This window comes from Nannobrachium achirus, assembly GCF_963921795.1.
Source record: "Nannobrachium achirus genome assembly, chromosome: 9".
NCBI classification, from domain to species: Eukaryota; Metazoa; Chordata; class Actinopteri; order Myctophiformes; family Myctophidae; genus Nannobrachium; species Nannobrachium achirus.
The window spans coordinates 57,795,701-57,819,666 of record NC_137818.1 but is presented as its reverse complement, the minus strand read 5'-3'; the positions used below and the strand labels follow the sequence as shown (position 1 = coordinate 57,819,666).

The 23,966-nt window shown below is 41.2% G+C and overlaps 2 protein-coding genes across 3 annotated transcripts in view; one reads left to right on the top strand and one right to left on the bottom strand.

The window, feature by feature from the left end:
* Positions 1 to 901: 901 nt before the first annotated feature.
* Positions 902 to 4,615, bottom strand: pym1 (PYM homolog 1, exon junction complex associated factor; the record flags this gene model as incomplete). 2 transcript variants are annotated; one of them, XM_080733742.1, is made up of 3 exons in its annotated part: positions 902 to 2,094; positions 3,583 to 3,676; positions 4,552 to 4,615. In XM_080733742.1, 3 exons carry the CDS (start codon positions 4,586 to 4,588, stop codon positions 1,569 to 1,571), a joined length of 657 nt encoding a protein of 218 aa, XP_080589868.1. In that variant the 3' UTR covers positions 902 to 1,568. The 2 variants fall into 2 exon arrangements, with proteins under 2 accessions (XP_080589868.1, XP_080589869.1); XM_080733743.1 differs by having other exon boundaries at positions 4,558 to 4,588.
* A 3,975-nt stretch (positions 4,616 to 8,590) lies between these two features.
* Positions 8,591 to 23,966, top strand: part of spats2 (spermatogenesis associated serine rich 2) — a 35,886-nt gene continuing 20,510 nt past the window's right edge. Inside the window, exons 1-4 of the mRNA XM_080733738.1 lie at positions 8,591 to 8,645; positions 13,716 to 14,012; positions 16,258 to 16,337; positions 18,172 to 18,280. Coding sequence (XP_080589864.1) covers positions 13,988 to 14,012; positions 16,258 to 16,337; positions 18,172 to 18,280 — 214 coding nt within the window. The 5' untranslated portion in view covers positions 8,591 to 8,645; positions 13,716 to 13,987. The remainder of the gene's footprint in view (positions 8,646 to 13,715; positions 14,013 to 16,257; positions 16,338 to 18,171; positions 18,281 to 23,966) is intronic.

The following is a 23,966-nucleotide window of genomic DNA, read 5'->3' as shown; positions in this document are numbered from 1 at the left end:
AGGAACATATTCAGTTATAAATAGCACATATTGAAATCGTTTACATGACACATAACGAAACCCATTATTTATTTACTAAAATTGAGTTTTATTAATTTTGTGTCCTTCGAGTAACCAATTACTGGATTCACCGTTTTACCCCTACTTCCATTTATATAAAATATCGTATGAACATCCATGAAAAACTGGAATTCCTAAGACTTGCATTGCTATTATGCCACAGTTACATCCTGCACAATAGAATGTACCTCAGTTTCAATTTATCCATTTGTATCTCAAGTGTGCAAATCAGGTTTTCCGTTCGAGGCCGAATCGACCAAAAATGATCACCGGCCACATTGTCCCGCTGCCTTATTACGTTATTATGAGTGCAATCATCATTATTAGGCTAGCCGGATATTAAATGTAGATACGCACGTGACCTCTATTACATTACGACGATTAATTATTCATTACGCCTGGCTGGAATAGTAAAATGTTGCCGGCTGGGCAAATGGCAAGCATGTAACAAAATGGTTCCATTTGCAGAGTTAAATTAACACTGAGGAGTCACATAGGTCAAACTAGATTTGTGAGAAATCCTGTATCGTCAGTTACATCAGGATTTAATGTGTGACGTTGCTGCAGAGATACGACACAGTGTTGTCAGTAACAGCGGGTATTTGTCACACAAATGCCCTCCAGGTGCTATTCAAGTAACTGGAAAGAAATCTGTTAAAAATCATAGTTGCTCGCTCAAAATCAGTCAAATGTTATGCAAAATGTCCTGTTCTTTACGTTGGTTGTCGCTCAGTTTGGAGTTTGGACACATTTTCCACTGTCCTCTGAACTAAATTCTTTCCAATAGGTGGATTTGGATCCAATCTAAGTTTTGACCAAATACCTCAATAGATAGTGTAGATTATATTTTCGATTTCTTTTATTTTCAATAGTATAAAAACCAGGCTAGACTATGTGATGATTAAAAACAAGGAATATCTAGTCTCATGATTGAATGAAGACACAGCGAGAAGTGAGGGTGACAGACAGCTCCTCTTCCAACCAACCAACCAATTCAAACCAGCTGCATTTATACAATATCATGTGTTTGTCAGGTGTAATTAATATCCCTTTGTTTTGTTTTTAAAGGTTAAAAAAGAAAAGAAAAGAAAAAAGAAAAAGAAACAATCCAATAAGCAGTGGTTTTTAAAAGAAACCGCAACTATGGATGAATAACCAGTGAGCAGTTTTGTGGCCAATCCAAACGCATACGCAGGACTCCAAAAGCTTTCACCTGCCTGCGGGACCATGTCAACAGTTTGCCAGGAGTGTGTCAACTACTGCTGGGGAAAACAACGGTCTTAATTTAACCCTGAGAGTGCACAAAGCCATTTGTGCACTCCCAAAGAGTTGCAAATGGATGAATTTAGCACTGAGGTTGTTACCGGGTAGTAGTGTGTTCATTCATGTTGAGTAGTGGGGACAAGATACCTCAAAACAGAGACCACGTGTTCCAAAAGACGCCAAGATCTCAAAGTCTGTTGTTATTCTGTGTTTTCATAGTTAGTGCTTCCAACCGTTTGTCCGTTTCACGAATCGGCCTCCAGCTCCCTCAGTTCCTCCAGTAAGCCGTCGGCGCGCTCCAACTTTTCCAACTGATCCTTCGTCGGCTGCTTGATCTCCCCAGAGTCCATTTTCTGCTGTAGCTCCTCCACCTGCCGCAGCTTCTTTTTGAGGTTTTTCACCTTTTTGGCCTTTTCGGTGGCGTCGGGCGGAGCAGAATCTGCGCGGGCGGGTGTCCTGGCGGCGGGCGGCTGCGTCGAGTCGTCGCCCCCCTCCGAGATCGACGCGTTCTCGACCGCGTCTCTCAGCGACTCCACGGCGTCAGCCTCGCTCTCCTCCTGGCCGCCGCCGGTGCTGCCGCCCTGCTGCTTTCGTTTCTCTTTGCGCTTCATGTTGCGCTTGGCCGTCTTGGACAGCCCCGCCGTGTCACCTCCGCCGCCGTCGCAGCCGGGGATCTTTTGCGGCTTCTTGGACTGTTCTGCGTCGTCTGGGCTCATGCCCGGTGGGAGGTCCGGCTTGCTTTTGAAAAACTTCACAAACTTGTTCTCGTATCTGCAAAAAAAGAAAAGATTGTCTGACGACAGGTTTTGACATACTAGTTCACCGTTTCCCAAACAGTGGGTCGGGAGTCTCGGGACCCATTTGTGGGTCGCGGACACATGTTTATGGGTCACTTTATTTTTTGTTTCCTACATTTTGTTATTTAATTATCATTATTTCAAACCATTCCCAAAAGCTCAGTAAAGAAATAAAACAAAAATCTAAGAAATTCCATAAATTACAAAACACATGTTTAGTAGTGAAAATGGTGTACAAGCTCACAACACGGCACAAAGCAACACCTTGTGAGCTTGTAAATCTGCTAGTTTCACTAGTTTGGGTCCTCCTGGCCAAACGTCAAATTTCTCTAGCTAACCAGTTTGGGTACCTCTGTACTAGTTAGTGCAGAGTGCAGACTGCACCGGTTCTGGAGAACTACTCATCCGATCGACATCTCACTCGACACTGTACTTCCTTGGGAACTAATAATACGCCTCCTTCTCTTTTTACACGTCTACATTAATATGTGGACATTTAATGGTTTACCCTAGTCTATGGGGCTGTGTCCACAGGGGGGGAAAAGTAGTTTTACTATGAATGAGTCAAAAGGCAAGCAAAATGCAATAACAGAGTAAATAACAGTAAACAATAACATGAATGCCAGATACCGAATCCTTGTGACCGCTCTAGCGTTGGATCTCAGCAAGAGGTAGGTTCTGCCACATTTTTTTTCTATGTTGTTTGTTTGGTGACTGAGGATGAGCAGAGTTCCTCTCCAAATATTGAACTATATTCTACTTGAGGCTGCCATGGTGCATTAATCAGGATTCCCACACATTTTTACCAATTAATTTCCAAAACTTTTCCAGAATTTTTAACCTGATTTCCAGGACTATATAACAATAATTCAGCTCAATGACGAGTTGTTTACTCCTAGGCACAATGCCCAAAGACAGGTAGTGTATGCCAGTAGTTCTCAACATTTTCAGGCCGTGACCCCCGAAATAATCATATTTGAACTGGGGACCCGGGCACCATGACGAGCACTAAGAGTTGAGGAATTTTTTACAACACGGTTTTATTGTGAAAATAGCCGATCTACATGCTCACAACGCCTCGCAATTTTCACAATTTCTGCCTCTAATATTTGACAATTTGGCCAATGTTGAATTTGTCATTTCAGAGGTATTAACAAAATCAATAACCAAAGACAATGCATAGCTATTTTTTCCAGGACCCTTGATCAATTCCAAAACTTTTCCAGTACTGGAAAAATATTTTTCTAATTTCAAAATATTTCATGACCGTGGGAACCCTGATTAATGCATGGCAGAAAGGTGGTAGGTAGCCAAATAAAAACTCTGCTGAGCCCCAATACATAGAATGCTCTCGGGACCATACTAGTTACCTTTTTTGTCTTTGACAAAGGTAACTAGGGTCCCGAGAGGGGCTACTATACCCCCAGTACAGTAACTGTACATCAAAAAGAATTGAACTTACACAGGGACTTCTTCCTGCGGAGTGTAACCGTCCTTCACCTTCCGCGGTTTCCTCCAGGTTCCATCCGGTCGCTGCGTAGCAGCAATGTATTTCCCTACAAAAAAACAAAACAAAACACACATTTATATTAGGCCTAGAGAGGTTGAAACAATTTTCCAATTACACATAATACCTGGACACACACACACACACACACACACACACACACACACCCCTATAAAGTGATGAACTGAATAATGTTGTTGGACTGTAAGCAGGATACAATTCTATTCAAAGATATTATTTGTCACATGTTCATCATGTGCAGTGAAATACAGGCCCAGAGAGAGAATATTGTAGCATCCATGTAGAATCCATTTTTGTCAAATAAAATAATCAATCAATCAAAAACAAAGAATACAGGCCTAGAGAGAGAGAGTATTGTAGTATTGTAGCAAAACATTCTCGGACCTAACCACACTAATTAGCAACCGAGGGGCGAGGGTACAGGTAAGGGTTGCACCTTCCCTTGGTTAATGCATGAGGTAGAGTATTGAGAGTCACAGATACAGATGCATGCTGCCAAAATAAAAGAAAACACAACCTACCACCATAAACAATATAAATGGATTAATTATGAATATGAATATTGACAAAGATGCTGTTATCTCTTTAGGCGGCCAGGCCAGGTGTGCTTTGATAACTTTTATACAGTTTAATATACAGAGAAATAAAGTGTGATTACTGTTATATTCAGGACTTTTTAAGTTTAAGCCACTGTCACACTGAAGAGGGATGCTAACATCAGCTAACGTTTAGCAACTTAGCATGTCGTTCCACTGCACGCACTCTACTGTTATTAACGTTGTAGTCACATAATGCACAATAATCCAAAGTTTGGCTGCAAACCAATAGCCACGTTTCCAAAGCAGAACATTTGATTATCAACAACAACAACATTTAACAACAAAGCAGCCGCAGCAGTCTCACCCTCACCAGATTCATCTTCAACATAGGGGGTCGCCATTTTGGTTGAACGTGGTGCTGCTGCACTGCTCCTGCACAGTGCACACTGGACCGCTGGGATGAAGATGCCAAGGAATCAGGATGCCACAGTGATGTCACCACATGAGCGTGCCGCAGGGGCCCCAAAGGTTTTTCAGATCGATAACCCAAAAGATATGTTGGTGTCTTATCCCAGATTCCTCGGGATGATCCTAAATAGCCTACATCATGAATTAAACACTCCACTCTATTTAAAAAATATATTGGAAATAGCTTACAAGCTCTCATTGTTTGATTCTTTGTTTTGTTTCTGGATCTGAAAACATAATTATTAATCAATTAATTGATTAATTGACTAATTCATAATTAATTAATTAATTGATTAATATTGATGGCATAAACAGGATTCTATTGAATGGGAATTCCCAGATATGGGCTTAATATTGTTGGGCATAAAAGGAATTCTATTAGTGTGGTTGCCCTAACAGGGAATCCAATGTAGAAGACAGGGATTTCCATATGGGCATAAAGGGACAAGGACGTAATTAATTTGCAAGTCGCTGCAACCACACTGGTTAAAATGGCACAATATGCCCAAATATGGGCATTCCCTAATATTGATGTCATAAAAGGGATTCTATTAGTGTGGTTGCCCTAACAGGGCTTCTTCTGGGAATCAGATGTAGAGGTCAGCTCCATATATGGAAATCTAGCTGATGATCCAGTAGTCTCCATGTAGGCCTATGGATGGACATCCAGGGTTTGACCTTTGATGAGGTGATGTCGCAACAATATGATGTCACAATGTCAACAAACAGGACAGGAGATATAGTTGCTGTCCTGTTTGTTGACATTGTTACAAAGATAGGCCTACATACATACGGACAAGAAGTGCCGGTTTTCATAACTGTGATTTATTTATTATGGGGTATTTGTTTGTCACATTACATAAAATGTGCAGATTCTGACACACACTCAAGCTTGTTCTCAACCGCTTTCTCATTGCGAAACCCCCCAAAAGTATGCATTCATTCAGTAGGGGGGGAAAAATCATATTGTTGAGCAACTCCTGAACCTTTACTTTAGAGCAGGGGTCTTCAACGTTTTCAGGCCGGGGACCCCCAAACTGATGGGGAGATGGAGCAGGGACCCCCTACCACCTCGTAGGGTGGGGGGGTCGGGGCTACGACATATTTTTTATTTTAAACATGTACAAGTTACAGCGAGCAGGGTGGGCCGTACCACAACCATTTCTAAACATACTACTTATTAACTGAGAACAAATGTCAATAATATCAACAATATGTCAATTGCATAGTAATCATGTATTCAAGCTATTCAAAATGAATAGAATCATGATTTATTTTTTAACATAAATGTGGAAAAAGGCACACAAAAAAAAAAAACATTTTTTGAAACTTTTTTTTTTTTTTTTTTTTTGGCAACAATTTCGCGGACCCCCTGCAGTACCTCCGCGGACCCCCTAGGGGTCGCGGACCCCCTGTTGAAGACCCCTGCTTTAGAGGCTACTCACACACTTCCTGGTTGATTGTGACGTGACGTCAACGCCGTATCCTTGGTATGTTTATTGTTAGTCTGGGATCACTTCACTTTTCGGGTTTGTAACCGGTCTGGAGCGGAAACCACAAAACGTCATGTTTTGTAGTACTCAAGGACTACAATTTCGCCGGAAATATCCACCGGAAACAGTTTTAACCCAAAATAATTCCCCTGCGCTCAAGGACATACTTTTAGGGCCTATCTAATAAACTCCTCGATGCGGAGTAGTTTTGCTTTTGAAAAATTAGTTTGGTATATGCATGTTTTAGTCCAACTTTTAGCGACCGGCAAGACCACACTAGGCTACTCGAGCATTTTAATAGGGATTGGGGAAACAAACGGTGGGAACCAAATCAAAGCGACGCCGCTTCTTCTAGTGGTTTCCGCGCTTTAGGCGGAAACCAAACGGTCTGTTGTGAACGATCACCAGGCTCTCTCCCGGGAGAAAGCCTGGTAGGCGAGGTTAGTTTATTGTAGCTAGTTGTTGGTGACGTCGATCTTAAATTGATTTTCCTCACTTCATCTCGCTTCGGGGGCACACAGTTCAGTGTTTTTATTGAAAAGCTTACGTTACCTCCCTCCAAGCAAACATTGTGTCGTGACTCGTGGCAAGTTCTGTCAACACAATGCCGAATATGCAGAATAATCATGTGGGTTTGGTTTAGAAACGTCACATTCATAAAGTCGATGACAAATGATGGGCATTTGAGTGTGTTGGTTCTCAAAAGAATGGTTGAGAATCACTGCTAGAGCCGTAAAAATAACTGCTCTTTAGTCTCTTATATGGGTAGTCCTTGGCATATCTCTTCAAATGGGGGTCCGTGGGCTAATAACGTGTCAATTTGAGGTCCTTGACATGAAAAGGTTTGAGAACCACTGGTGTAAATGACCGCCGGGCTGCCTCAGGCAGCAAAACAAGCACACCTACATTGATGATTCCTGGACCTCGGAAATGACGACGTGGATCCGGGGTTGCCAGGTTCACAATGTTTCTCACTCGGGTGTTTTCAGGATTGTTTTTAAATAAATGTTTTATTAAGGCAAATCTATTACAGACATTACTTTTACGCACAGTTTTATATCGTAGCCTAACACACACGATGGTGCTGATGATGATTAGTTTAACATTAAACGAATCAGTCGACTTGAATGAGACACATTCTATTTATGATAATTTATTTTTCATGAAATGCCAGTCAGCAAAAAATACTAGGTCAGTTCAGTTCAGTTCAATAAATTCCTATAGATTTTTATTCTACTGTTTCTATAACCAAGGAGAGATAAATAAAGGGTCTATCCAAAAGTATTATGAAATCGTGACAAAACAACTCCAGTTGCCTGCTGCAGGGAGGTTCTCAAAGTGGGGACCAGGACCCCCAGGGGTCCTTGAGTGAGTTCCCAGGGGGTCCCCAGCTAAATGATAGTCAGGAACCAAATGGACCCTTATGGGTATCTCAAGAGAGTGTACAAATGGAACCAAATAGGCTAGAGTACACTCTCAGTGTCAGAGTTAAATTAACATTGATTTTAGAAAATAAATTGGGGTCCCAGATCTAGAAATGCCATTAAATGGGGGTCCATTGTAGCTGAAATGCATGTCAAACTGGAGGTCCTTGAAATGAAAATGGTTGAGAATCACTGCTAGAGCCGTTTCTTCTCTTTGGGGGTCCCTGGCATATCTTTTCAAATGGGGGTCCGCGCGGGCTAAGTGTCATGTAGTTTTGGGGTCCTTGACATGAAAACGTTTGGGAACTTGAGGGGGTTCCAGGGGGTCCCCAGATAAATGATGGATAGTCAGGAACCTCTGAGAGTGTAGGCCTACAACATTTGGTTAAATTGGTTCACTCTGAGAGTGAACCAAATGGTTCACTTACGTTACCTTGCAAATGGACCAAATACGGGTCCATTTGGTTCCATTTGTACACTCTCAGACTCTGACCACCATAACTCTGAGACTCAGAGTAAAGGCCCATTCCCACTGGGCCAGATAACAGATATCTTTCTGCATTCAAGTGGATGGTAAGATACAGATACAAAATTTAAAAAAAAAATCTGTATCTTACCATCCACTTGAATGGAGAAAGAGATTTTTTATATCTGTTATCTGGCCCAGTGGGAATGGGCCTTTATGGTGGTCCGGGGTCTAATAGGGGGCCCCCAGAGCCCACAGGCTATAGGCCTATGTCTCCATCTTTTAGGCCTATATATTTTCAAAACACCAAACTTCCTCATTATTAATAAATGTCTGAATATTTTTGAAAATGTTAACACCACAAATCTTGTATGGGGGTCCTTGGCACATCATATTTTGAGATGGGGGTCCGCGGGCAAATTCATTCAAAACATTTTTTTTCCAGAACCACTGAACTAAAGCCATTAAAAAAGGGGAGGTTTTGCGGTCAGACCTGGCAACCCGCGAGGTGTCTGCTGAGGAAAATATTGCAGAGACGTTTTAACGTCAGAACATCAGAGGCTGAAAGGACTCTGCAGCAGCGGCTCCCACACACAGCAGCTCACAGGTAAAAACTAACCCTCTTTTAACGCGGAGCACCAGAAATACATCCAAGACGAACGCATTATACGGCTCATAACGCCCAAGTAAGCTCGTGTAACGTTAGTTAGCCGTGTTGCAGCTATATAGCGTTACGTTGAATAATAAAAAGCGTTTAGCCAGTTGGCTGCTGCTGCTGCTATGCTAGTAGCTGATGCTGCGCAGAGCAGAGCAGATTTCTTTTATTTTTTGTATTTTTTTTTGCAGAAAACGTCTATTCTTGGTGAAATACACAGCTCCTTGCTGCCGTAGTGGTGGTTGTTGTTTTGGAAATTCTAAAATCCTACAAAATGGTGGTCAGTCATTTTTTTTGTGTGTGTGGAAAAACGTTAGCAAGCTGCAAAAGAACCCCCCCTCCCTCCATCAGCTTCAGTCCAGAGCTGCAGCCAAAATTATGCGAATGAGCGAATGAAAGACGGAGCCCTCTCTGGTTCCCCCTTTTTTTAGCAGGGTGTGCTGCTGTCTGCAGCGGGTCCTGGAACAGTCTCGGAACTGTCTGGAGATCTGCTCACATCTCTTGAAAATGCATTTGATTGCATTCACGTTTGATGCTTAGATCACAAGCTATGCGACAGAGGTCTTAAAAAAAGCTGTTGATGGATGCACTGTATCCCACCCAAGTTAGAAACCCACCACCGACTTGTAATTCTCCCTAATTTTTCATTCATGTTTATTTCACTGGTGAAATTGGTCTTATATTTACTGTCGGTCTGTATCAGAATTGCTTGTCTGGCAGTGATAGTTTTTTAACACAATATCAAATAAGTTCTGAAATTAAATGTAGCTGGCAAGTGGCAACTGGTACAAAATCTTACATCTCTGATCTGAGATTTGCAACATTGAACCTAGTTATGAAATGACTAGGTATATAGGCCTACATGTAGCCCCTCTCGAGACCCCAAAATCACCTCTTTTTGTATTTTGAAGTTTCAAAATACAAAAAGAGGTGATTTTGGGGTCTCTTAACTTCAAAATACAAAAAGAGGTGATTTTGGGGTCTCGAGAGGGGCTAGCCTACATGTATCTCCAAAGACACTTTCAAATTTGGTTTCTTATCTAAGCCGGGGTTGTGAAGGGTCCAGCGACATCATTCCTTTGGTTTGACTTTGGAATTGGTATGTGTGTCATGGAAAATGGAGTGCAACATGTGGAATGCATTGTAGCATGCTGCAAGTCGGTTAGGCAGGTGATGACAATGATAATAATCATCAATACAAAGCATTCTCTATGAATTGAATACACAGGACCACAATGGAAACAAGGCCTTAAGGCTCTTTGTGTGATCCTTTTAGCACCATTGTATAATTGTACGACTGTACTATTTGCAAGCTGTTACTAAAGCATTCAATCAATTGATCAATCCTAGGGGGATAAAGTGATTTCCCTGAATGTTGAATAAATTGTCTGCATTCCCTGTCTCTGCATTTAGAATTATTGTAACTAGTGTTAATATCCATTTAAGCCTATATACTATAAAGTATAACATAAAAATAGACATTATTCTAAAGTAATGACAACAAAGCACCCAACAAGTAGACTAGAGTGTGCTTATTTAATCAAGTGACATGATACGAAGGGGTTTCAGAGTAGTTATGTCATTCAGGAGCATGGAACTCCTCTCCCATTTCTGTCAACTAGACACTTTACATCTGTTGCTTCATTTGCTGTCTTCAAAAGGTTATTGTGCGGTAGCAGCTTGTGTGTTAATCAAGTCAACACAAAGTGCACTAAGTGTTCTCGAAGATTCAAGCACCATCCCTCTTGATAAACACAATAATGTGTCCGAGTCATTGCATGATTACCCCGTCGAGTGTCACTTGTTGACTGGGCTTGTGTGCCTTTGACGTCTACAAAAGGTGTGGTGTGGTGGCACGTAATACAGGACTGTGGCATGCGAACACATAATGACGGGGGTGTGGATTTACAAAGTTTACGTTTCCTTTTCCCGAGCTCCTGGTTCAGAAAGAGAAACCTGGTTTGCTTAACGGCAGCCTTGAAGGCAAGCGTTGAAGGGGACATGAAGGGCCGTAATTAAATCTGATTTGGACAAAGCAGCTGTCGGCAGTAGAAGCCGAGCGCTCACACACATAATTTGTTGCGTGGATTCTGTTGTAAGATTGTGATCTGTCATTGTTGTATGACGTGAACGTGTGCTGCTACTCTGATCAAAGCCCTCTCCTTCATATTGGTATGACAACAGTGAGGTTAATCTGTCAAGCTCCAGATCACTCAAATTCGTATATAGGCTAAACTGGGACATGGGATGTAACTTACTAGTTACAGCCTGTTGTAACTAGTGTGACACATGATTAGATTGCAGGCAGTTCACAGGCTCTTCAGTCTTCACCTTTAACTCCACTGCCCCCTTTCCTGGATATCAATTTGCAGGTTCGATGGTATAGGCAACAGTATAGTATCTTGCAGATGCATTGTCATGGTTTTGCCACTTTTTCAGTTTTTTGCATTTGTCTAAGGACTGGAGTCAACTTCACTTATGGACCACCTAAACTGGTTAAAATGATCATGTGTGAGGATTTGGCATGCAAACCCATACCACGCCTGTGTATTTTTGGTTTCTCGTTTGTAAGCTGCAAGCTTCTCTGGCAAACACGTGAAACAAAACATATTGTACTCCTGTTGTATTAGGAGGGACTATGCACCTCCCATCATATTGACTTATGTAGGGCTCTCAAAAACATGATCGTGTCACGCTCAATGTGAATGCACCTCAACTATCATGTATAGTGAAGCGAATGTGGAACTTGTGGATGTGTAATCCACATGTAAAAAAAACAGCTAATATCTAAGTTAGACCAGTATTGTTTTTGTGATGCAGGTAACTCAGACTCGGAAGAGAAGTGTCTAAAAAGATTGACATTTCCATTTTGCAAAAGGTAGAGAAAGAAGTGCTTTGGCGAGACTAAGTTGATGGTGACCGTCAAATCCAGTATAAATTTTATTATGAGCCGTTGTTGGATGTGTCACCAGAAATACAGCTTTTTAACTGTTAAAGGAGTAGTTCACCCCCAAAATGACTTTCTTTCCATTGATTACTCACGCCATGGAGACATGAGTTCAATAATATTTGTTTGTATTTTTCGCATTCCTAAGACAAAAAAGTGATTATAGTATACTTACCCCCATTGATTCCGGCTAGGGACCCAAATGCATTCGGGTCCCCATCCGGAATCAATGGGGGTAAATTTATTGAAATGAAATTTCATCTTAGGAATGTGACTGAAACAAAAAAAATATTATTGAACTCAAGTCTCCATGGCGTGAGTAATCAATAGAAAGAAAGTCATTTTGGGGGTGAACTACTCCTTCAAGTTAAATGTAAAATATTTGGAAAAGAAACCTGCCTAAAACCAAGTGATCTGATCATATTTAGGAGGGAATGAGGCCTGTGGCACTCCCAACTATAAGCTTAATTCATACTTCCTAGCTGTACATATTTCAAATAATGTTATATGCATATCATGTCAAATGTTGTGAAGTGGTACTAAATTAAGTACTCATGTACTTAGTCATGCCATTAATTTAAAGTGTTTCTCTAGGATGTAAAATCCTGTTGAGACCAGTTCATAGTCAGTCATAATGTTATGTTTGAGTCATCGGAAATTCAATGTCTGCCAATTAGACCCTGTCATCAATGCCCACATCCCCATTAGGCCACATCATCATCAATGCCCGCAAAGATGTTACAACGGAGGCCAACTTAATTTGAAACGTGAAATGTGTTGCGTTGCCAAAGGCAATAGTGAGTGCAGATTGTCCACAACAGAGCGCCAGAAAGACTTCATTTATTGAAGTCTGTTTTTCATTCTATGTTTTATGGCCAAAGGAAATAGATTTGTGTGTTACCATTTTAACGTTTTGAATGAAAAGAAGACTACTGTAAATAGTACTTGCTTATAGCAGTGGTTCTCAACCTTTTCAGGACGCGACCCCCCAAAATAATCTTATTTTAACTGGGGACCCCCCCACTCGGAGCCACCTTGGCAAGCACTAAGAGTTGAGGCATTACATTTTGTATATCACGGTTCTATTGTGAAAATAGCAGATCTATATGCTCACAACGCCTCGCAACGCGAGGCGTTGTGAGCATGTAGATTGGCTATTTTCACAATTTCTGTCTCTAATATTTGACAATTTGTCCAATGTTTTATTTGTCAGGTTGAGAACCACTGGCTTATAGAACTGACATACCTAAAATAAAAGCTAAGACACTTCTATAACATCTCTATTGCTTTTGCTTTTGTTAAATTCTAGTTGCGACTGTAGGGAGCATTTACTATCAAAACCTCCACGGGCTGTCCGTCCGTCTGTCTGTCCGTCTGTCTGTCACACGTCACACGTCACACTTTTGCCCTGCTCATATCTCCACAACCGTTGCCCCCATCCATGCTAAATTTTGCACACACACTCCTTACCTGCCAAACTACAACCTCCAAGGACCCCCGGAGCTCCAGGGACCCCCAGGTCCCTGGGGGACCCCCAGGTGTAAAAAATGACCAAATGTGCAAAAATGACCAAATGACCACCCCAACGGGGCTGCTCACGGGGAATTCCCGGGGACCACCCACTCCTGGTGCTCCAGAACGGATGCAAAAGTGGTGACGCCCCCAGTGGAGGACCCCCTCCACTGCAGCTCACATAAAATGCCGTAACTCGGGCTGGGAGCGTCCGGGAGAGCCGGGGCCGGTACCTATTCGTCCGCCAAGGCAACGCGGAGACCCCACCCCTCATTTCTCACATGGCCCTCTTCTAGAGATTTTGCCCTAAAATCACGAAAATCACTACACAGTATGTCTACACTCATGTCATCAACATGGATCAGGGAGATTTTGGAAAAACACATTTTTGCCCTATTTGTGGAGATAACCGACCTACGGTCGCTTATCTCCCGATTAGGGAGTCTTACTGGTATTAATATAGCAATTGAAACTTTGAGGTATAGCATTTATCCTGACGTTGAACATTTTCTGATCGCTAAGTCATCGACTACATTTGTGTCTGCTCTCCCTCTCTCCCCCAGAATTGGATCAACTTTGTGTAAAACCGAGAAGAGAAGTTGACTCGTAGCCTGGAGAAGGAGACCTGATCTTCCAACCTTCTCTTGCCAGCTGTCAGCCACGCTTGGCCTCCAGTGGAAGAGAAGACAACCCAACTCCCAACACCCCTGCCTCTTTATTTGAACGATCTGAGTAAACGGAATATCCGAAGGGCTATTTATCATTCTTGACTTGAGAATCTATACAGCAAAACATTTATTGGTTAACGTAGTGTGGAATAGGAGTTTTCCCCAACATGGCAAAGAAAAACAGCCAAAATGGTATGTATCTTTTTTTATCTCCTGCTATCATGTAGGGCATTCACGAATAGTGATTTTTAGTATTCAAATTATTCGACCTCAAAGTATTCGAATAGTGGAATATTCGACAGGACTGGCCAAACTGACCAAACTGTCAAATATTAAGTAAGCAAGAGGCGAACATTGTGAAAATAGCCGATCTACATGGTCACAACAGCATGTAGATCTGCTATTTTCACAATATTTATCTGCGGAACCGAGTCACATTAAATGCAATCTGGTAACCCTGGTAACCCATCGTCAAAGAAAGGGCGACACCGATCGGTCTGTAGTGAATCTGAGGCTGTCTCGAGAGATTACATTAAATGTAATACCATTCCAAGTGCTTGTCAGGGTTCTTATGACTTCCTATCAAGCCAAGCTTTATAAACCATGAAGAAATATATATATATATTTTAAAGAAAAATATAAATTAGCGAATATTCGACTTCGGTGAACAAAGTCGAATAGTGACTTTGATATTCGAATATTTGGTGAATGCCCTAACCCTAACCCTATCAGGATTATAACATTTATACTATGTTTGGTTTTGTACAGTCACTGCAGTGTATATTTAGCCACTAAGTATCAAATATTTGCTGACAGGCCAGCAGGCAAGAAGAGACCTAATTCCCAAGTAGTTCATATCCTTAAGTCATTTCACATGCGTACGTGTGTGTAAACGTGGCCTCGCAGGTGGATGAGCTACTGTCAGAGCCCAAAAGACGAGTGTGTGGAGTAATACGTCATAATGCATTCATGCATCTGGATGAACCACATTTACAAGAACTCTGTGTTTATTGTTACTATTAGTTAACTCTTCTCTCGACTCTGACCCATTTCATTTCAGCTATAGTTGTTTTTTTTCTCTTTAAATCTTTTCCATTCTTGAGAGAAATGTCATGCAGCGATCTGCCACATGTTGTACTTTAGAGACCAACTCTGCTGCTGCTGCTGAACTCATTGACATGAGTTTGAATAGACTTATAATTCCATTTCTCTGATGCATATGAATTCTAGAGTTGCAGAGTCGTTCTTTATTAACGTTATGTACACTATTGGGCATTACCCATTCAAACGTGATTGAGATCTTGGTCTTGTTGAGGACAGCCTTGATTAAGTCATGGCTATTATCCATATAGAGCAGGGCCAAAAGGCAGTGCTCCCCGCAAAATATGCACCCCGCAAACTAAAGACACAGGTTTACCTCCGACTTAAGTAAATAAATACTTAAGCGGTCCAATTCTTTTTGAAAACCCGGCATTTGGCATCTTTTATTTTGAAAAAAAATTGAAAATGTGTTTATTTTGTAATTTGACATTAACCCTATAAGGGCCGGTCAGAGTGAACCACCGGGCCGCGTATGACATCATTTTGTAGGCAGAGGAGAATTTCTGCCCCCAGTTTCCGTGAATCTTTTTACTATTTGTACTATTTACACATTTTTCTTCTCTTTGTTGTTGAAAGGAAAGTGTTAGAACTATACTTTAGTCGTTATTTTTTGTCTCGGATCTGTTGAAATAGTGAGGGACAGAAAATGCTCTGGGGGTAGAGTTCTCCTCTGCCTACAAAATGATGTCACGGCTTAAAAGCCCCATAACGTGTTGGTCAGCACTTGGGCCTATGACAAAGGTGTTTTCATTAACCACTTAAGCCCTATTCAAAAATAATTGCGGAGAGTTGTGAGCTTGTAGATCAGCTATGCCAGTTTGAAAGCGGTTAATTCCAGGCAGTGGTAAGCCACTGGTTTATTTCAGCAGGTGCCACCCAGAGGCCACCTGTAAACAAATGACTTATTTCCATGTTTCCTAATCTCAGCCCAATACCACTTTCACTGCATTGCATCAATACTCTCTTTCCTCAACTCCTCGACATAAATAACGTTTTGGCAAATACCGCAAGGGGTCGTGCAAGGCCACTTTTAGGTTATTCGTGTCTTAGTCATGAATAATAAAGTTGGGTTGGAAGCGATAGCGTACTAAACAATTCATATGCACAGTCTGCGTTTTCAGTCTATAGGGTCACCTTTTGTAAAAAAAAAAAACATTTGTGAGCGCAGGTTTAGCCATTAGAAATCAATTCTGTCCAGGAAACCGCCAGAACATATCTTGGACTAATAATGGCTGACACCGGTCTTTTGTTTTGCAAATGGAGCCACAGTGGTTTGCAAATCCTTAACCGGAAGCCCAACAGAAAATAAAGCTTCCTTTTCTGTCCTGTTTCCCAGATGCTGCTGGGGTGGTGTTTGACACTCACACAAAAGTGGTCATGTCCCAGGGGGGGACGTGTGAAAGAATGAAGGAGAAGGTAAGCTTTTATTATATTGCTTAAAATATTGACATGCACAGTCGTAGTTAATTTCGTAGACTAAAACTACAATGACATTTTTTTAATGACGGAAAATAAATAAAAACTAAGCCATGATGATTAAAACTAAGACCTAAATAATATTGGCAATTTCGTCAACAAATAAAAATAACACTAAAATGTTAGGGAGGGACTAGTGGAGAAGAGATCAGTGGTACAAAAAGACAGGTCATTTTATTTATGTTTGGTTGTGCTCTGAAAACAGCAGATCGCCTATTTTCAGCATGCAACCAACATGAACCAAGTGTAAAATCTGTCATTACGACGCCATCAAGGCCTGCCAAAATACATTTTTGTGGACGAAATAAACTGCAGATTTAGTCGACTAAAATCTTATGATATTCAGTTGGAAGCTAGTCTATTGAAAGCTAGTCTATTGAAATTGACATTTTATTCAATAGACTATGACTAAAACTAAATCAAAATTTGCTGTCAAAATGAACAACACTGCAGCCAAGTAGTGTTCATTTAACTGCGTAGAAGTTGTAGAACTTGGGTCCCTTAATTTTTGGTTTCTATATTTAGTTTTTAATTATTATTTCAAAACATTTTCAAAAAACATTCTGCCAAAAAGCTAAGAATTTCATGAAAAAAGAAAATAGCCGACCTACAAGCTCACAGCGCAACGCAGCGTGTTGTGATCTTGTAGATCTGCTGTTTTGACTAGTTTGGGTCCCAGGCAAACGCTAATCCCTCTTTTAGGTCACAAGCTGTAATACAAACTGTATTTGTTCACAAAAGGGTTGAGGTTGGTTGGAGGAAAAAAAAACACATGGAAACATATTTTTGCAAAGGAGATTTGAAGCACATTCTTAGATTGTTTGGAATGAAATATAAAAGTAGACGATCTATAAGCTGTGTTTGTAGATCGGCTATTTTTGACGAGTGTCGCTGCCTGTCCAATGTCCATAGCATCCAAAGCGCATAGGCCGACAATGTCTGAATACACAAATCTGATCTGATCACTTGCAAATTCACAGCATGGACACTGGACAGTCGATCCTAAGGATCAGATTTGAGAAACAAATCGGATTTGCTAGCAGGCAGGAAAAAGAGCCTAAGAATTGGTCTGTCTTAGTTCCCAAGTAACTAAACTAATATCTGAGTTGGGTTGTCGTTTTGGTGAGTACTCTTTGGAGCTTAGGATTTTACAGTGCAGTATGACGTGTCGCTTGCCAAAAAGAACAGACGTAGATGTGTTCACGTTGGCGGGCGGCACCTTCGTGGAGTATAAATTAAGCGTAATGTTGGCTAATTCCAAGTTTGTCATAAATTTACTTCAGGGATCTCGGTAGCGCTCATAAATTGTCCCACATGTTAGATGTTAGAATGGTATCACGTTTTCATTAAAGGGATTCTGTATGCTCTACCTTGTATATGGAAGAAAATACTAGGGGTCCAAAAAAAGTACTTGAATATTTAAATCAAACTTGTTTTGTTATGTCATGTCATTTAAAATAACAAATGAAAATATAAGTTGTCTCGTCCCGTGATGATGACACCTTTCAACTCGCTGAACATTCTGAGTTTGAGACTAGATGCATGCACTCGTGCACGACAATATCACACACACACACACGCACGCACGCACACACACACACACACACACGTATGTGTACTGTATTTATAGGTAAGGAAACAATGTATTGGTTTACATAATTCCTTCTCGTAACGTGGAGGTGTTTCAGTGTAATCTGAGATGATTCTGTAGCAGTGATATTGACGCTGAACCTGTTCTGCTCTTACTTTTGATTTGTCTATTTGTTTGTTACAGATCAGCGCTGTCAGGGCCGTCGTCCCTAACAAAAGCAACCACGAGATCACCCTGGTGTTGCAGCACTACGAGTGCAGCATCGACAAAGCTGTCCAAGCTTTCTTAGAAGGTATGGGTGACGCAACCTGACCTGAGGGTTTGACTGATTGGCCTACAAAGACTGCCCCTAAAGCAGTGGTTCTCAACCATTTCAGGGACAACGCAGACTGTGCTGGGACCCCCCAAATAATCATATTTTAAGCACTAAGAGCTGAGGAAGAATTACATTTTGTATAACATGGTTCTATTGTGAAAATAGCCGATCTACATGCTCACAGCGCTCGCAACGCGAGGCGTTGTGAGCATGTAGATCGGCTATTTTCACAATTTCTCTCTCTAATATTTCACAATTTGGCCAATGTTTAATTTGTCATTTTAGAGGTAATAAAAAGTCCTTAAATTGTCACTTTAGAAATGTGCAGATACCCTCTATAGTCTATACACTTAAACTGTATGTTGTTTGATTACTGTTGAGTGAGAAAACAATATTGCACATTAAGTTAATCGTCTGGGGACCCCCCAAAATAATTTGGGGACCACCCTGGGGGTCCCGCGACACACAGGTTAAGAACCACTGCTCTAAAGCACAAGCCCAAGATCGCCATGCTAGCTGCGGAAGCAGTGTCTCATGTTTTAACTGTATATCATTGCTGTCGGGCAGAAACCTTGCATTTCTTCTCCGTATTTCTCACTGCTTCTAACCTTTTATTTTTAATTTTTTCGTAAACGAATGCCCTGCTTCATCATACATAAGAGTGTCGCACAAAAGTAGTGAAAATAGCCGATCCACAAGCTCAGTCAAAGTGTTGCGATGCTATTGTCACTACCTTTTTAATATTTTCTTTTAATTCAAATTAAAAAAAGGAATTTAGACATGCAAGGTTTCCACCCGACAGCAAAGATACGGATGTAAATCACCTCGCATCTTCTTCTATGTTGTGGCCCCGTAAGCAGTGATGGGCAAGCTACTTGGAAAATATAGTGAGCTACACTACTAGTTACACTTGATTAAATATAGCTCAACTACGCTACAAGATATCCCCAGAGAAATTTAGCAAGTTACACTACAAGCTACAGGACAAAAATAGCTGGCTACATCAAAACTACTTTTTCTTTCTTCTTTTTTCCACTAAACAAATGGGCATGCAGGCAAAAAATGCTGGGAGAAAAATGTTTATTATAAAACAGACTGAAACTGGAAACCTTCTGTCTGGCTTTAAATTAAATGTATACCCCTCACTATTGGGGACACTATTGTAATGACTGTTCTATTAATTTATTTATTCATCCCGACTGTGATGGCCCAGCTACTTGGAAAATGTAGTAAGCTAGATTACTAGTTACTCTTGATTAAATTTAGCTCAACTACACTACAAGCTATCCCCAGAGAAATGTAGCTAGCTTCCGTTACGCTACTTAGAAATGTAGTTAAGCTATGTAGCTAAGCTACTTGTAGCTAGCTACTGCCCGTAAGAGGCTAGCCATCTATAAGCGTGTGTGTCTGTCTGTTTATCACTAATCTCGCTGGACCGATCAGTGCCAAAAGAAAGTTGTGCATACTGCCAGTAGGCCGACTCGGTACCTACAATTGAAGTCAGTGGGGCTCAGGTCAGGCTGCCTGAAACCTTGTCCAAATTGTGTCTACAACACAGTGACTCGCTGCAAATCCACTCAAATCTACTTCAAAGTGCAGAAAGAGAACAAAAGGCTTGGATGCCAGAAACAGTCACTGTCGCCATATTGACCTTATCATCAATTTGTTGTCAGGGATCCACATGGGAGGAAGCCACATCGTTGTTTGACCCTGTCTTGTTTTATTACTGACTTTGTTTTTCCTTGCTGCTGCCCCCCCCCCCCCCCCCCCCCCCCGCATTTGGATCAATAGACTGCAATCCATTCTAATCTGAGATTGCCTAAAGCACATTTTAAACTTTGGTAGATGTTTGGGTTGTGTAGGTACCTTGCCATCATGTAACTCCCAATATCGGCGAGATATCTTCAATAGTCTGTAAATACTAATCGATGATCCAATATATATATATATATTCTATAATTCAATTTTATTCAAGTGTCAATCACAACAAGTTCTCAAGAAGAAGTCCGTTTTGTAAATTTGCAATCTGCAATAAATGTATTAAAAAAAAAGACACTTTACATATACTTAACGCTACAGAAAGAGAGAAGGAGAGCAGAGAGAGAGATGCAGGCAAATACAAGTACCATCATCACAATACCAGGTCGCCTAAGACCAGGTCGCCTAAGGAGGGGTGAACCACCAGGTCGCCTAAGGAGGGGTGAACCGGCCCAGGTCGGAAACGGAGCAGGTCAAAGCCCCCGTGCCGCTCAGTAGTATTTTGTGCCTGGGTAGCTCAGTCGGTAGAGCTCTCGCCTTTGTACCGCAAGGTCATGGGTTCGATTCTGGGCACCGCCAACTCAGCGTAGGGGTGGGCGATACTGGATAAAAGCATTATCACGATATGCTTCATGCAGTATCACGATACACGATATTATCACAATACTGTTTTATGCGGGTTTTTAGGTTTATTATGATTATTAGACCCTCACATATATTCTATAGATAATCTATTCATTTGTATGCTGCAGATAGAAAGATAGATAGACTAATCTATGATTTTTTTAATGATAACATTCAGATTTTTGATTAAACAATTATCATTTTTTACCTCAAAATATTTACTAGTTGGTGTGATGATGGTTCAGGTCATTCAAATGGGTCCCAGAAATGTTTTATGGGTTCCCTTAAAATGTTATCAGAGTGTTGTGAGCTTGTAGATCGGCTATATTCAAAACAATTTGGCGGGACCTCTCTGGGGGTCTCGACCCACAGGTTGACAACAACCCATGCCTTACCATTGAAACTTGAGGGAAAACAAATTACCTTATGGTTGGTTTATTAGACCCACACAGATATTCTATAGATAATCTATTCATTTTTATGCTGCAGATAGAAAGATAGTTTTTTTTTAATGATAACATTCAGATGTTTGATTAAACAATTATCATCTTTTACCTCAAAATATTTACTAGTTGGTGTGATGATGGTTCAGGTCATTCAAATGGGTCCCAGAAATGTTTTATGGGTTCCCTTAAAATGTTATCAGAGTGTTGTGAGCTTGTAGATCGGCTATATTCAAAACAATTTGGCGGGACCTCTCTGGGGGTCTCGACCCACAGGTTGACAACAACCCATGCCTTACCATTGAAACTTGAGGGAAAACAAATTACCTTATGGTTGGTTTATTAGACCCACACAGATATTCTATAGATAATCTATTCATTTTTATGCTGCAGATAGAAAGATAGTTTTTTTTTAATGATAACATTCAGATGTTTGATTAAACAATTATCATCTTTTACCTCAAAATATTTACTAGTTGGTGTGATGATGGTTCAGGTCATTCAAATGGGTCCCAGAAATGTTTTATGGGTTCCTTTGAAATGTTTTTTGAGTGTTGTGAGCTTGTAGATAGGCTATATTCAAAACAATTTGGCGGGACCTCTCTGGGGGTCTCGACCCACAGGTTGACAACAACCCATGCCTTACCATTGAAACTTGAGGGAAAACAAATTACCTTATGACCAACCAAAGTCAGGAGGTTTGTTATGATACAAGCTTTATTTTTAGAGAATTACTCACTCATTATCATCCTAGCTTTTCGCTTTTCTACTAACAATAATGGCATGGTTTTTATGACTAAGCCAATTATGTAATAGATAAAATAGACGCAAAATAGACGCGACGATTTCACCGCGATTCGCGACGACACACGCATGCATCAATGGTGAAAACATAAGCACTTTACAAATAGCAGCAAATAGCTACTTGTTTATAGTTAATAAAAACAGATGCATGGATTTACAAGGTGATCTAAATCATCTCATCAATACTGCCAGAACACACAGCTATGGATGAGACTCCAGCACAGTTCAGCTTTGCAAGCAGTGAGATGGCTGATAGCGATAGCAGGACGGATAAGTAGTTTGCGTCCTGTTAGTTTAATGCATCCATTATAAAAAATATGCTTCAAAGAATGCAGGCCAAGCTGCATCACTGCTTTACTAAAGTCCCGTGAAAGTGAAACTAAATCGTGGACCACTGTGCCGTGCTCCTGCACACAATCACAACTCAGTCAGTGCTGTAGACACTCTGTAGCCTGTCTGCGTGCTGCACGGGGGAGGGGCCGTGAAAGCAGGGGACAGATCCTCAAACTATATGACACGTTGAGCCGCGACACGTTATAGCTTGTAGATCTGTTCTTTTTGGCGAATTACACCACAGTACTATAGAAGTATAAATTAAGCAATAGAGCTGCGACTCATGGAACGTGCACTCGCTGTATCCAGAGCCTTTTCTAAATGACTGTTTGTATCACGAGAGAAACGATATTCTGAAATGGCCTATCGTGGCAAAGCTGTATCGCCGAGACGATAATTATCGCCATATCGCCCACCCCTAACTCAGCGTATGAGTAGCACGGCTTGGCAAGTAGTGCGGCAAGTACTGGGAGCTGATGGTAGGTGTGGCGCTCCACCTCAGCAGTCCATCTCCCAGGGGTCTAGCGCATTGTAACGGGGACAGACTCCCGCGTGTTACCGGCTGATACCGACAATAAGCCACTCCCGACCTACTTGATATATAATATAGTATGGAATAACTAGAGATGCTCCAATTGCGATTTTTGGGGCCGATACCGATCAACTGGAATCAGTATCTGCCGATACTGATATTCCCGATCACAGCGCCAAATCCATAAATTCTTCTATTTATTGTGTTACTTTTGCAGCATTTATATATTTAATGATTCTTCTTACAAAACATTGACATTGTATTATTTAGTAGGAGATTGCAGGCTGAGCTCCTTTTGTAGGCTGAGGTCCTTTCGTATCCAATTCAACTTGTAGGAGTTGAAGCTGAGGTTACATTCAGTCCCACAGATTAATATTGTGAAAATAGCTGATCTAGCTTCTAGTAGCACACAAATGAGCAATGTCGGGTTATGTATGATACAGGAATCTTGTGTTTTTATTGCGCGTATTGTGATGATGGTACCTTTTATCAATCATTGTATACAGACAATAAAAACACTAGGAGTTGGGCAATGCTCGTTCGATAATCAGACTACTTGGTGCAGTACAGTACCCATTATCATTGTACTTGGAGGCCACCAGGCAGTTCCATATATGGGCATAAAAGGGACATAGACAGATAGGTACAAAGAGATTTGTGGATTGACAGATATTTTGTAAAACCGCTCATCCGGCCGACTTTCTCCACTGGGCACTGCACTCCCTTGGGTCCTCAGTGACAAAACACCAAGTTTGATGTCGGTTGGTTGAACACCGTTCTCAAGATACACAAAGGAGACTCAACTCGGCACATTCATAGATTGTGACATGCCTATATATGGGCATATCGGGCTTGCTTATGATTATGTCTGAGTCAGAGTGACGCCCGCCCTCCCGTCAGCCAATTTTGATATAGGATATAAGATTGCTAGAAACTGCTTTGTTCATTTGTGTACTAAAGTGTGACTTGTGACATAAGAGCAAGATAACTACCCTAAGGTAACAACAGCTAGGTAACCACCCAGGGGTAACGACTGCTAGGTCAAAACCCAATGCAATAAAGTTTAACCACTTGAACCCTATAGTCGGGGACCCAGTCCCAAAAATGGGAGGGGACCTGTGATTTTCTGCCGTACTTTATATTTCTGTTTTATCTATTAGTTTGGTCA